The sequence below is a fragment of the Bos indicus x Bos taurus genome, chromosome 11, assembly GCF_003369695.1.
Source record: "Bos indicus x Bos taurus breed Angus x Brahman F1 hybrid chromosome 11, Bos_hybrid_MaternalHap_v2.0, whole genome shotgun sequence".
In the NCBI taxonomy this organism is placed as follows: domain Eukaryota; kingdom Metazoa; phylum Chordata; class Mammalia; order Artiodactyla; family Bovidae; genus Bos; species Bos indicus x Bos taurus.
In genome coordinates, this window is record NC_040086.1 from 40,522,314 (window position 1) to 40,536,914 (window position 14,601).

At 35.8% G+C, this 14,601-nt stretch overlaps 1 protein-coding gene across 6 annotated transcripts in view; it reads right to left on the bottom strand.

The window, feature by feature from the left end:
* The window catches only part of FANCL (FA complementation group L), an 89,733-nt gene that overhangs the window by 34,633 nt on the left and 40,499 nt on the right, over positions 1 to 14,601 (bottom strand). For all 6 annotated transcript variants that reach the window (XM_027555362.1, XM_027555359.1, XM_027555357.1 and 3 more), the window contains one exon: positions 3,707 to 3,800. In XM_027555362.1, coding sequence (XP_027411163.1) covers positions 3,707 to 3,800 — 94 coding nt within the window. The remainder of the gene's footprint in view (positions 1 to 3,706; positions 3,801 to 14,601) is intronic.

Genomic DNA, 14,601 nt, shown 5'->3' on the forward strand with positions numbered 1-14,601 from the left:
AACTATGCTCTAACTTGTGGGGGAAGAAAGGAAGATCTGGCTGAGATTACAGAAGAAGCCCTACTTCAGACAATTCAAACTATGAGATGATGTTCTTCTGATTATAACTGCTGCAATCACTAGAAAAACAATTTGCATGCAATTTTTACAAGTCATGTGATTATCTCAAAGTAAATGCAGGCAGAGATCTTAGCTTTCTTTGGTTTATGGTTCTGCTAATTAACTCCTGACCTTGGACAAGTCATTTAACTTCTCTGGCTGTTTTATATGTAAAAATAATAGAACACAACCAAAAGCATTGTAAAATCTCTTTTCCCTCTAAAATGTGAATTTTCTGCCAAAAAAAAAATACAAACTTAAAACCTCCTTGGGTCAAAAATGGAACATTTAATTTACCTTGAGTTGCTGCTATTTGTCTATTTGGCTGACAATGAACAATATCAACTCTTTAATTTAAACAATCATCAATCAAGGTTAAGAACTTAATGTTTACTGTATACAGAATAGATAAACCCAGTAAAAAGTACCTGTAACTTTGGAAATCATTAAGCATATATGGCACATTATATTAAAAGAGAATTATGATCCTACATTCAAATAGGGCTCAGGGTACTAAATGGCACATATGTACTAATAAAGAGAGCCACAAGGAATTAAACAAAAGAGAGATCCACAAGGAGTTAAATAAAAAGCAGGTTAAAATAAATATGATTCCACATATATGAGATAACATTCAGATATATATTTAGGTACATTTATGCAAACATACAAATATGTATACAATAAATTAGACTGATCTATAAATAGTTGGCTTTACCAAGTCAATGTATAAATATTGTACTATATTCACATTCAAGATCAATTCTGTTTATATAATAAATACTACATAACTGTATCAAACCTAAAAGGCACGAATTTATATAATTCTGGATGATTTAACATGACTCATGCAGTAGCATCCCTAGATACTCATTTTTGGAGTTGTCTATATTGTTATCAGTCGCTCAGTCATGTCTGACTCTTTGCAACCCCATGGACTACAACACACCAGGATTCCCTCTCCTTCACCGTCTCCCAGAGCTTACTCAAACTCATGTCCACTGAGTAACACTAACCATAATATATATAGCCAAGTATGATACTGTAAAATGACTATCAAATTCAGTATTTTTCAAGCCACTAGAGATTGTCAAAGTTTTACTTTAGAAATCTAGTTAACAATAATAACTAAAGCTCCACACAAAGAAACTGAAAAATAGGTACAGTAATTAATATAGTTTTTCAAGTCTCACTTGAAACAATTCAATCAAATTAATAACTATAAGAGAATATAATTATATAATATTGAGTATATACTTTCATAACAAACAATATTTATTAGACTCTATAGCATACGTTCCTAAGGAAAAATTTAACCCAACTCAATTCATGACTGGACTCCCTGGCAGAATAATACATAAAATTGCAGCAGACTATTTATAAAAATAGTCATCAGAGTGCCCAGTCTCAGAAACATCTATGATTTGTTTTTCAAGCAGTTCTGATCTTGACCAAAGCTAAGGAAGCTCTGGGCTACCTCTTTTATAAAGAAAAGACTATGGTTTAGGATGAACTGTAAATACTGCATTAAAAATACACATAAAAATGCCAAATTCAACTGATTTCCTTATGGTATTTATTTTTGATTATACGTTCACTTTTCATAGAGGAAGTCTGGACAGAATTTATATTATTTTCTTTGTGGGTTTTTGGAGACAGTGAGGCAGAGGGCCAGAACTGGTAGAGTTGTATTCAAGAATAAAAACAAACATATTACTAGATATCAAAAAGTACCAGATAAAAGAAACAGGTTTGTGTATTTACAAAAATAACCATGTTGCAAGGTTTGTCAAAAAAATAAGCCTGACACTATAAAATTCAGTTTGGATTAAGATTTTGCATTGTATTAAGGACCCTTTAACATGTAAGTTTTAGCTTTCACTGTTTTTAACTGACAATCCCAAATATTCTTAAGAAATAAAATTACCACACCTGAAAGACAACTTTGGTCTCTATGAAAGTTGAACTAAATGGACAAATTAAGACTAATAAGTCATACCAATATAAGTTCATTTAGTTTCTGACTTTTTAAAAAAATGCAGATTATTTTTCTTCCTAATTTCTTAAAAACTCAAAGCTTTCTCTTCTTTCTTGCCAGAGCATCCATAATAGTGCTTTATAGCTATTGGTGCTGCAGAAATTCACACCTGAAAATATTCTCCAGAGGAATATTAGAAGGGTCACCTTTATCTACTTTGAAAAATTTTAAGAAAAAGCAGAGAGGATGGACCATTCTAGTGGCTACACATCCTCCCTCTGAATACTATCAAAAATATCATTAATTAGAATTAATAATAAAATCTTATAGATGTAAGATTTACATCATTCTCAGTAGAAAAGATGGCAAGAAATGAGGCTATCAGAAAAAACAGAATCAGGATAGGATGTATTTTAAATTCTTCATTTTGGTCTTCATAGCAGCAACTTTTTTCAATGTACAAAATACTAGAATATTTAAAAAAAAAAAAAACAAAAAACAAATAAAACTCTGAAGAAACTGACAGAACCTTGCCACTGGCAGTATGTGACCTTTGGAAGGATAAAGGCAGATTTCTCCTTGATTTAAAAAAAAATTTTTTTTTAATTAAAAAGGAAATGTTTTCACTTTCATTTAATAAAAATATTCATGGAACTTATTTTACAATTAATATTTATATCCCACTAATATTTTCTCAAAACTTATCACATATGAATCTTAAAACTATAAACATTCAGTGTGTAAGAAAAGAATGAGTCGTTTCTCAATTTGTTTGATATAGAGGCACTATAAGATATCAACTTTTCTGTGTCACCCCAGCGCAGCTTTATATATTAATTCTCTCATGAAAAGCTTAAATGCCAGACACATTTTTAAAAAGGACAAACACAATTGATCTTTTCATCACTATAATCTTCTGAAATAGAGTTGATTGATGACTTGTAAGAACAAAAAAAAAGTTAGATGACCTGGTTTTCTCAAATTCTAATGTTTCTCCAGTGATTACTAAGTATATGATTAATATCCTGAACTTGCTTGTTCTACTTATTTCTCAAAATTCACAATGTATAATTAAAAAATGACAAAATAGCTATGCATTATGCCAATAAAATTAGTAGTTATAGATCACAAGCCTGTAAGGGCTCTATAAATAGAGGTATATAACCTCTGCAAAATTTTTAAAACCAGAAGTAAAAAAATTTCAGCCAAGAAAATAAAAAGTATCCATATGTATGGGTCTGTGTTTGGGGTGTGGTGGGAAGTCAGAAATAAGAACAAAGGTAATTCATCAAAAAATAAAAGTTGAAGACAAAAGACTTCTTCAGTAGAACTTGGAATAGCAGAAACTTCCAACTCTTTTCTACATAGGGTGTTACAAACATAACATTATGGTACTGTGAAGCTGCCAAGCCTTATTTGATCAAATCTGAACTAAAACAGGGACATGAAATTATATCTAGGCTTTGGGAAACTTAATGAATAAATCAGAGGCATTCCAAAATAATTTCTTTAGGGGTCATATATACATTTTTTTAGAAGCAACTAGACCTTGTTTACATTAAAAACATTTTCAGAATTCACTTCACAAGGTATTTCCTGGTCAGAGTAACAGTCTAACGAAGCACATACCTTCGCCTTCAACTTGACAGTGATTAGATGCTCTCTACCAGAAACATCTGCTTTTAACTTGATGGTACTAAAGCAAGGATCCACAAACACAAGCCTGGTGAGTAGAAGGAAATAAAAAAAGATCACAATGGGGAGGGTGAGGCTGGGGGAAGGAAGAGGTTGGGGGATGGTAGGAATTGAAAATATTTGCTATATTCCTATTAATCCATTACAAAAATTAATCAGAGGAATTTCTGCATGCCATCCCATTATGCTGCTATAGATTTACTGCCGTTAATACACCAGCCCAGTGCCTAATGCAGTCATAGATCTCCGGATTATTTACAACGTGTGTCAAGGCTCATGCTGTGGTCAGTGAGCACTATGTTTCGGTTTTCCATCACTGGAACCTTTGGCACACACAGCATGTTCCTGTCAGACTCTACTTATGTACACATTAAACTTCCTGTCAAACTCTTTGATCCATTTCTGTAGTTTTATACAGTATGAGACTTTTATGCTTCCTTTATTTGTTTTTCTCCTCAATGAACTTCTCCTTTATTATCAATAATGTTACTGTACAAACACCTGGCTAATATTAGTTCATATACTCAAACTGATCCTCTCAGGAAAGTGCTGTATAAGCACAGGTACCACCTGGTCTCCCAACAATAAATTTTCTTGTTGTGCAATATATAGCTTCTGACATTTAACCTGGGCATGTATTCAAGATGACTAATATTTTAAACATATAGCACAAGCACAATTGTTTTGGCTTTAAGTTGCTCTAAATGCATGAATTTTCTCAAATGGAAACCGATACCCTTTGAAATATGTCATTCTGTAAAAATACAGTCCCTTGAGTAGCATAAGCTACTGCCAAAAAGGATCAAATTTAGCAGTATATTTACTGGTGAACTGGGCATGTGGATATTTTTTTTGACATTTTTACAATACCATTCTCTTGTAAAGATAAAAAGTAGCCTAAGAGTATTGTACAACTTATCACCGAGACTGATGGCAAAACCTATTAGAGTTCAACACTAACATTAGCCTCCTAACCCAAGAATCATTTTTTTTTAAACACTCTGTGCTGTTAAGTCACTGGCCAGATATAATAGTAAAATAGGTCAATTTCAAGAAATTCTGGGCAGTAGAACTGTGGAATACTATCTGTAATGAAAAGATCTCAAACTGAAAATACAAATCTTGAATAATAGAATAAAAAGTAAAACAGAAAATCCTTATCAACAGAAAAAAAATTTATCATAATCTATGAAAACTCTAGGTCTTAGAAAACAAATGAAGCTAAAATTATTCTAGAAATGACTACTTACATAAAAGTATCAATGAATTTATATAGATAATCATTATTTTCTTTCAGCTTTATCTGTAAACATCACAAATTCCCCTCCCCTCCAAAATTTAGAACATAGGACTTTATCGCATGTTTTATCAATATGACTGTCAGGGTTAGATACATGGGCATCTGACTCTTTGAAGACATCAACACTCCAGATTCAAGATGTTGAGAAGAATGTATGTATTTACATCTTCTCTACTCATATACAAAAAGTGGAATTTCAAAGAGACATACATAAACCCACAGTTACAAAAAGCACCAACCAAAGCAAATTTTCAACAAACTTTATAAAAATGTAAAGTGGTCAGAAGTGCACTGACTGACAAAACAGATCAGAAGACAGAAAAATAAGACTCTAGAAGGGAGCTGGCTGGCCAAAATAGAAAGTCTACAGAATAGAGGGTATTGCTTTTATATGGGAAAAAATTAAGAAAATTTTTTAAAAATATAAGAAACCAAAATGGGAAGAGGAAATTTTGAACTCAATTATAAACAATAAAAGCTATGTTAAAAATGGTAATTGCTCTACCATTAGCTTTTCAGTGAAAAATATTTATGTAGTCATAAAAAATTAAACTGCTTACTAATTACAATTTTTAGAATTCAGCAATAGACAAAGCTAGCAGACTTAATTATAGTTACAGAAATGAATGTAAATATATTTGATCATTGCAATTTAAAAGAGAGACGACAAAAACTAAGAAGTAGAAAGGGGAAAGATATGAGGAGGGAAGATTAGAAACACTGAATTTTGTAATTGCTAATTTGAGAGTAAGAGATACCATCTTTAAGCAGACACGTAAGAAGTTTAAGAAATAGTAAAGCTAATAGAAGAATAAAAGAATAGTGATGAAGGGAGAGAGAAGGCAGTATATGAACTAAGTTTATTTTTATTACAGTAATTAATCAGTATGTAATTCTGATAAATCAAGTAATGCTGAATATAGGGATATTTTTTAAAAATATAGAAGTTACTTATAAACATGAACATTTCAGAGTGTCTCAAAGAATAAGACCAGGGATGGGAAGTGGTGTGGAAAAAGCCTGTTGCTTTCCATTATAAACCCTAAATTGTTTAGAAGCATGATGAATATATACACATAGAGAAAGCAAGAAGGAACATGGAGACAGAAGGAAAAACTAAATCACCAACTAGTACTTTTCATACTCCTCATTGCTGCTCGGCATCAACATGTTCAAAATTATAGAACGTCTATTAAAAAAGACAGAAATAAACTAAAGTTCTAGTCTTTTGTTTGCAATCACAGGAACAAAAGATTATCTTGCCACAAAGTTTAAGATGTAGAAATAATACATTAGAGAAAAACAGGTTCATGCTCAAAGTATTGCCCTGAATCAAAAGGATTATAAGGTTAATTCCATTGAACTGTAAAACATAATTCAAACTTTAAAAAATAACAATTTCAGGTTAATCTCATCAAGGTCACTTAAAATGAAACAGGTTACCCACAATGATTCTACTTTGAGGAAAATGGAGAAAACTAAATGTGATCATCATATTAAATACATGTGACCTAGATTGTCAAGTGTCCTCTAGTATTATTCTTAGCTTCTTTCATTTGGTAATAGGATCCCTGCCTCCACTCCCAGCTAAACCAAGTTTTGGCTGAGTACACTCCATCCAGCTAGTAACCTTTCCAGCTGCCCTTGGGTATCAGCATATCATTAAATTCTGGCCAATGTACTACAAGCAGAAGTGATATGTACACCGTTCAGATCATTTGTAACCAAATAGTGGCTGTACCTCCCACCACCCCTCCCATTCTCTCTTCCGACAGTGTAGAACTTAGGCTAATATGACCCATCAAACTCCATTTAGACTTTGACTTCCTGAAGACATCAACATTCCAGATTCAAGATGCTGAGAAGAGTGTATGTATTTATATCTTCTCTCTACTAACATAACAAAAAATGGAATTTTTAAGAACAACCTCTTAACACAGCTCTGACCAACAGAACTTTCTGTGATGATGGTATCTGCACTGTCCAAAGACTGGCCATTAAACACCTGTAGCTATGGAAGACTTAAAACGTAGCTAATATAAATATCAATATTAGCCAACTCATTGGAAAAGACCCTGATGCTGGGAAAGATTGAAGGCAGAAGGAGAAGAGGGTGACAGAGGATGAGATGGCTGGACATGAACTTGGGCAAACTGTGGGAGATGGTGAGGAAGACAGAGGCCTGGCTGCAGTCCCTGGGATTGCAAAGAGTCGGACATGACTTGTTTTGTGTGAAACTCTAAGGATTTGGAGTTTTTTGTGAACAGCAACTCAGCCTGTGCCTTAACTAGCATAATATATATCTCTATCTATTCACAACAGAAAAGAATATCTTAATGTTTGGCCTACAGAATAGATGTTAAACAGGAAAAAGCAGTAATAAGCTCTTACAAATAAAATTAAAATCAGTTTTTCTTTAAAAAAGTTATTTTAAATGTTCTATTTTACTGTTAAATTGGATAGCTCAATTTAAACAATATGAAATAATTTCTACTCATTTAAATAATACATTTGGGGAACTTTATTGGAAAACTCACTTTTTTGAGAAGCTATAAAATCATATTTAAAATTTATATTTAGAAGGAGTCTAGGTATCTACTACTTAGCTAGACATATTCTAAAATTGACTAAGAAAATATAAAAACAAAAATATAAAATCCAAAGAAAACACTATACTTTTTGCACTTGAATTTCCATTTATCATTTGCTGCATTTCTTTATAAGTTACTGCTTACAATAAGTAAATGGTACTAAAACTTAAAGAGTTAAGTTTTTTAAACATTTGAAAGGGATACTTAAACTTTAGAGAGGTTTTTGTTGTTCTGATTAATAGGTGAATGTTATCAATACAGAAAAACAAAAAGAATGTGCTTTATATCTCTTGAAATACTTGGTATTTATTTTGACCAAAAGCTTGTTTTATAGTTTCTTTAAATATCTAGATGCATTTATGAAGTAATAACACCAAAAGGGAGACTGAAGACTTGCATGTTTTAATAAAGCATCACAATTTGTTTCCATTCTTAAGTATTAACTTTTTCAAAAAATCACTTCCCTAATTGACATTTTAACTTCCTATATTTTCTGTGTGTGTGTGCTCACTCAGTTGTGTACAACTGTTTGAGACCCCCAGAGACTGTAGCATGCCAGGCTTCTCTGTCTATGGGATTTTCCAGACAAGGATAATGGAGTGGGCTGTCATTTCCTTCTCCAGGGAATCTTCCCAACCCAGGGATCAAACCAACATCTCTTGTGTCTCCTGCATTGGCAGGCAGATGCTTTACCACTGCACCACCTTGGAAGCCCCACACCTCTATCCTGCCTTCTGCTAAATAATCTTTCCAAGTATCTTATTGACATATCAACCATTTACTCAAAAAAATCCAGTGAGTCCCCATCGCCTGGCATATAAAGAATCCTTAGTTTAATAGTTAAGACCTTTCAGTCTGACCCTGATATTAATCCTCTTACACAACCAACCAATCCACTCTGAAGTCCAAAAATGAATTGCCCATTTCCATCACCTCTGCCTTCTTTCCTCCATTCCCACCCTTTTAAGGCTTTCTATATTCCTTCCACACTTTCCCAATGTTCACCTCCTCTAAGAACCTTCCTAAATTATCTGTAGTGAAAAAACACTTCACCTCTCTCAAAACTACCATACAGCTCCTTTTCATGGAAGTTTTGCCTTCCAATCAAGTAACTTTTTTAAAATAAGGAATATTTAAGTTTTATTAATATTTACCTATGGATGTATCAATGTTTTATGTATCAAATAACATAAACAAGTTGCTGTCAGACTGGTTCATATTTACTGATTCATATGTAAGTCTTATACAATAAAAGCAAATTCTGTTTAGATACACTAAACATATTACCAATTTAGAAAGACAATTTTTCAGTATCAAATAATTCGCGTTCAGTGATTTGGATATACGTTTGAGGTAAAAGCACTCTATAAAGGTAATTCAGAAACAAAGTCATACTTTTAACATCTATGTTCTTATGCGTTATGCAACAAAATTATTGTGATAATTAAATCATGACACTAACTATATGCTGTAAAACTCACATGTAGTTGGACCTTTTTGGTGAACTACATTCTCAAGAAATTTAAACTTACTTTACAGAAGGAATTATTTGAGTCACATAACTTATATTTCTTTTCAACCCTTATTACTAAATATCATTGGTTTCATTTAAAAAATGAAAACTTTGTGGTTCTGAGAGGTTGTTACTTGCCCAAGATCACACAGCTGATAAGCCAGAATTAAAGCCTTGTCTAATTACTGTAATTAATTTAGTCTTAACAAGTATCTCCATTTCTTCCAATATGTTATAAAATTCTTTTAAATGCACTGATAATTACAGAAAATATCACCATCAATGAATTAAGTCTATTGCAAAAACACTGGACTTAACTAAAAATATAATTCAATATATGTTGACAATATTTCAGCATTACAACAAATTTACTAAAATTTAACTCTTTACCAAAACAAATTTGAAAGGCTAAATAGTTTAATTTTACTCACTCTAAATGATAAATAATATTGTCCAGAAGGGACAAAAACATCAGATCATACCTCCTGTCTGAATCATTTAATCTCTGAATTTTCTAGGGTCATGTGATTACTAAAACAAACATTGTTGTTGTTCAGTTGCTAACTCATGTCCACCTCTTTACGACCACGTGGAATGTAGCACGTCAGGCTTCCCTGTCCTTCACTATCTCCTGTGGTTCGGTCAAACTCATATCCGTGGTGTTGATGATGCCATCCAACCATCTCATCCTCTGTCACCCACTTCTCCTGCCTTCCATCATTCCCAGCATCAGGGTCTTTTCCAATGAGTAGGCTTCTCACATCAGTTGGCCAAAGTACCAGAGCTTCAGCTTTAGCATCAAGTCATTCCAATGAATATTTAGGATTGAATTCCTTTCGGACTGACTGGTTTGATCACCCTGCTGTCCAAGGGACTCTCAAGAGTCTTCTCCAGCACCACAATTCAAAAGCATCAATTCTTCAGCACTCAGCCTTCTTTATGGCCGAACTCTCACACCTGTACATGACTACTAGAAAAACCATGAAAGTGAAAGTGAAAGTCGCTCAGTCATGTCCAACTCTTTGTGACCCCATGGACTAAATGTTCCATGGGATTGTCAAGACCAGAATACTAGAGTGGGTAGCCTCTTCCTTCTCCAGGGGATCTTCACAACCCAGGGATTGAACCCAAGTCTCTGGCACTGCAGGTGGATTCTTTACCAGCTGAGCCACAAGGAAAGCCCAAGAATACTGGAGTGGGTAGCCTATCCTTTTTCCAGAGGATCTTCCCCACCCAGGAATCGAACTGGGGTTTCCTGAATTGCAGGCAGCTTCTTTACCAACTGAGCTATCAGGGAAGCTATCAGAAAAACCATAGCTAAACATAAGGTAGTCTATACAAAATGACTGCATTTCTTTCAAACTGGGACACATTTGCCTTTTCATACCGATCATAGGATTCTCAAGGCAAGAATACTGAAGTAGATTGCCATACCCTTCTCCAGTGGACCATGTTTTGTTAGAACTCTCCACCATGACTAATCCATCTTGATGAGTCATGGTGCTTAGTTTCATTGAGTTAGACAAGACTGTGGTCCCTGTGATCAGAGTGCTTAGTTTTCCATGATTATGGTTTTCAGTCTGTCTGCCCTTTGATGGAGAAGGATAAGCAGCTGATGAGAGAGACTGACTGAGGGGGAAACTGGTTCTTCTTCTGATGGGCAGAGCCATGCTCAGTAAATCTTTAATCCAATTCCCTGTCCATGGGCAGGGATGTGTTCCCTCCCTGTTATTTGACCTGAGGCCAAACTATGGTGGAAGTAATGAAGATAATGGTGACCTCTTTCAGAAAGTCCCATGCACACACTGCTACACTCACTGACCCTAACCCTACAGCAGGCCACCGCCAACCCATACCTCCACCAGAGACTCCTGGACACACATGAGCAAGTCTGGGTCAGTCTTATGGGGTCACTGCTACTTTCTCCTGGTGGACTCAAGGTTCTGTTTGTGCCCTCCAAGCGTCTGTTTCCCCAGTCCCATGAGGTAAAGTCTGATACCGTGAAGAGCAATACTGCATAGGAATCTGGAATGTTAGGCCCATGAATCAAGGCAAACTGGATGTGGTCAAACAGGAGATGACAAGAGTGAACATCAACATCTTAGGATGTTCATCAAGAGAACTAAAATGGACTGGAATGGGTGAATTTAACTCACATGATCATTATATCTACTACTGTGGGCAAGAATCCCTTAGAAGAAATGGAGTAGCCATCATAGTCAAGACTCTGAAATGCAGTACTTGGATGCAATCTCAAAAATGACAGAATGATCTCTGTTCATGTCCAAGGCAAAACCATTCAATATCACAGTAATCTAAGTCTATGCCCCAACCAGTAATGCTAAAAAGCTGAAGTTGAACAGTTCTATGAAGACCTACAAGACCTTCTAGAAATAACACCCCCAAAAAGAAGTCCCTTTCATTATAGGGCACTGGAATGCAAAAGCAGGAAGTCAAGAAACACCTGGAGTAACAGGCAAATTTGGCCTTGGAGTACAGAATGAAGCAGGGCAAAGGCTAGTAGAGTTTTGCCAAGAGAATACACTGGTCATAGCAAACACTCTCTTCCAACAACATAGGAGAAGACTCAACACATGGACATCACCAGATGGTCAACACTGAAATCAGACTGATTATATTCTTTGCAGCCAAAGATGAAGAAGCCCTATACAGTCAGCAAAAACAAGACCAGAAGCTGACCGTGGCTCAGATCATGAACTTCTTATTGCCAAATCAGACTTAAACTGAAGAAAGAAGGGAAAACCACTAGACCATTCAGGTAGGACCTAAATCAAATCCCTTATGATTATACAGTGGAAGTAAGAAATAGATTCAAGAGATTAGATCTGATAGACAGAGTACCTGAAAAACTATGGATGGAGGTTTGTGACATTGTACAGGAGGCAGAGATCAAGACCATCCCTAAGAAAAAGAAAATGAAAAAAGTCAAAATGGTTGTCTGAGGAGGCCTTAAAAATAGCTGTGAAAAGAAGAGAAGTGAAAGGCAAAGGAGAAAAGTAAAGATATACCCATTTGAATGCAAAGTTCCAAAGAATAGCAAGGAGAGGTAAGAAAGCCTTCCTCAATGAAAAATGCAAAGAAATAGAGGGAAACAATGGAATGGGAAAGACTAGAGATCTCTTCAAGAAAATAAGAGATATCAAGGGAACATTTCATGCAAAGATGGGCTCAATAAGGACAGAAATGGTATGGACCTAACAGAAGCAGAAGATATTATAAAGAGTTGGAAAGAATACACAGAAGAACTGTACAAAAAAGATCTTCATGACCAAGATAATCACGATGGTGAAATCACTCACCTAGAGCCAGGCATCCTGGAATGTGAAGTCAAGTGAGCTGTAGGAAGCATTACTATGAACAAAGCTAGTGAAGGTGATGGAATTCCAGTTGAGCTGTTTCAAATCCTGAAAGATGATACTGTGAAAGGGCTGCACTCAATATGCCAGCAAATTTGAAAAACTCAGCAGTGGCCACAGGACTGGAAAAGGTCAGTTTTCATTCCAATCCTAAAGAAAGGCAATGCCAAAGAATGCTCAAACTACCGCACAATTGCACTCATCTAACACGCTACCAAAGTAATGCTCAAAATTCTCCAAGCCAGGCTTCAACAGTACGTGAAATGTGAACTTCCAGATGTTCAAGTTGGTTTTAGAAAAGGCAGAGGAACCAGAGATCAAATTGCCAACATCCACTGGATCACTGAAAAAGCAACCGAGTTCCAGAAAAACATCTATTTCTGCTTTATTGACTATGCCAAAGCCTTTCACTGTGTGGATCACAATAGACTGTGGAAAATTATTCAAGAGATAGGAATACCAGACCACCTTACCTGCCTCTTGAGAAAACCATATGCAGATCAAGAAGCAACAGTTAGAACTGGACACGAAACTACAGCCTGGTTCCAAATAGGGAAAGGAGTACGTCAAAGCTGTATACTGTCACCCTGCTTATTTAACTTATACGCAGAGTACATTATGAGAAATGCTGGACTGGATGAAGCATAACCCGGAATCAAAGATTTACAGGAGAAATATCAATAACCTCAGATATGCAGATGACACCTGCATGGCAGAAAGTGAAGAAGAACTAAAGAGCCTCTTGATGAAAGTGAAAGAGGAGACTGAAAAAGTTGGCTTAAAACTCAACATTTAGAAAACTAAGACCATGGCATCTGATCCCATCACCTCATGGCAAACAGATGGGAAAACAATGGAAACAGTGACAGACTTTATTTTTTTGGGCTCCAGAATCACTGCAGATGGTGACTGCAGCCATGAAATTAAAAGACACTTGCTCCTTGGAAGAAAAGTTATGTCCAACCTAGACAGCATATTAAAATGCAGAGACATTACCTTGCAACAAAGGTCCATCTAGTCAAGGCTATGGTTTTTCCAGTAGTCATGCATGGATGTGACAGTTGCACTATAAGGAAAGCTGAGCGCTGAAGAATTGATGCTTTTGAACTGTGGTGTTGGAGAAGACTTTTGAGAGTCCCTTGGACTTCAAGGAGATCCAACCAGTCCATCCTAAAGGAAATCAGTCCTGAATATTCATTGGAGGACTGATGCTGAAGCTGAAACTGAAATACTTTGGCCACCTGATGCAAAGAACTGACTCACTGGAAAAGACCCTGATACTGGGAATGATTGAAGGCGGCAGGAGAAAGGGATGACAGAGGATGAGACGGTTGGATGGCATCACCAACTCAACGGACATGAGTCTGAGTAAACTCTGGGAGTTGTTGATGGACAGGGAGACCTGGCATGCTGCAGTCCATGGGGTTGTAGAGTCGGACATGACTGAGCAACTGAACTGAACTGTACTGGGACACATTTGAGACTAAAATCGGCCAAGATAAAAGGAATTAGTTAGGATTATCCTAGGTAACTGCTACTGCTAAGTCACTTCAGTCGTGTCCGACTCTGTGTGACCCCATAGACGTCAGCCCACCAGGCTCTCTTGCCCCTGGGATTCTCCAGGCAAGAACACTGGAGTGGGTTGCCATTTCCTTCTCCAATGCATGAAAGTGAAAAGTGAAAGGGAAGTTGCTCAGTCGTGTCCAACTCTTAGCGACCCCATGGACTGTAGCCTACCAGGCTCCTCCATCCATGGGATTTTCCAGGCAAGAGTACTGGAGTGGGGTGCCATCACCTTCTCCAATCCTAGGTAAAGTGAGATACAAATCAACCATTCTATTATGTTGGTGCAAATTTAATTACAGTTTTGGACAGTGAATTTTAAATAATTTTAACTAGGCTCAAACACATTTTTATTCATCAAAATAGGGAATCATTACAATCAACACATTTTTGTCAAGGAAAAATAACTTTGTTTATTCCTGTAGTGCAAAAGGCCATGCCTCGGGATTCGATCAACTCTTGGAAAGCATGTTCTGCCTCTTGCT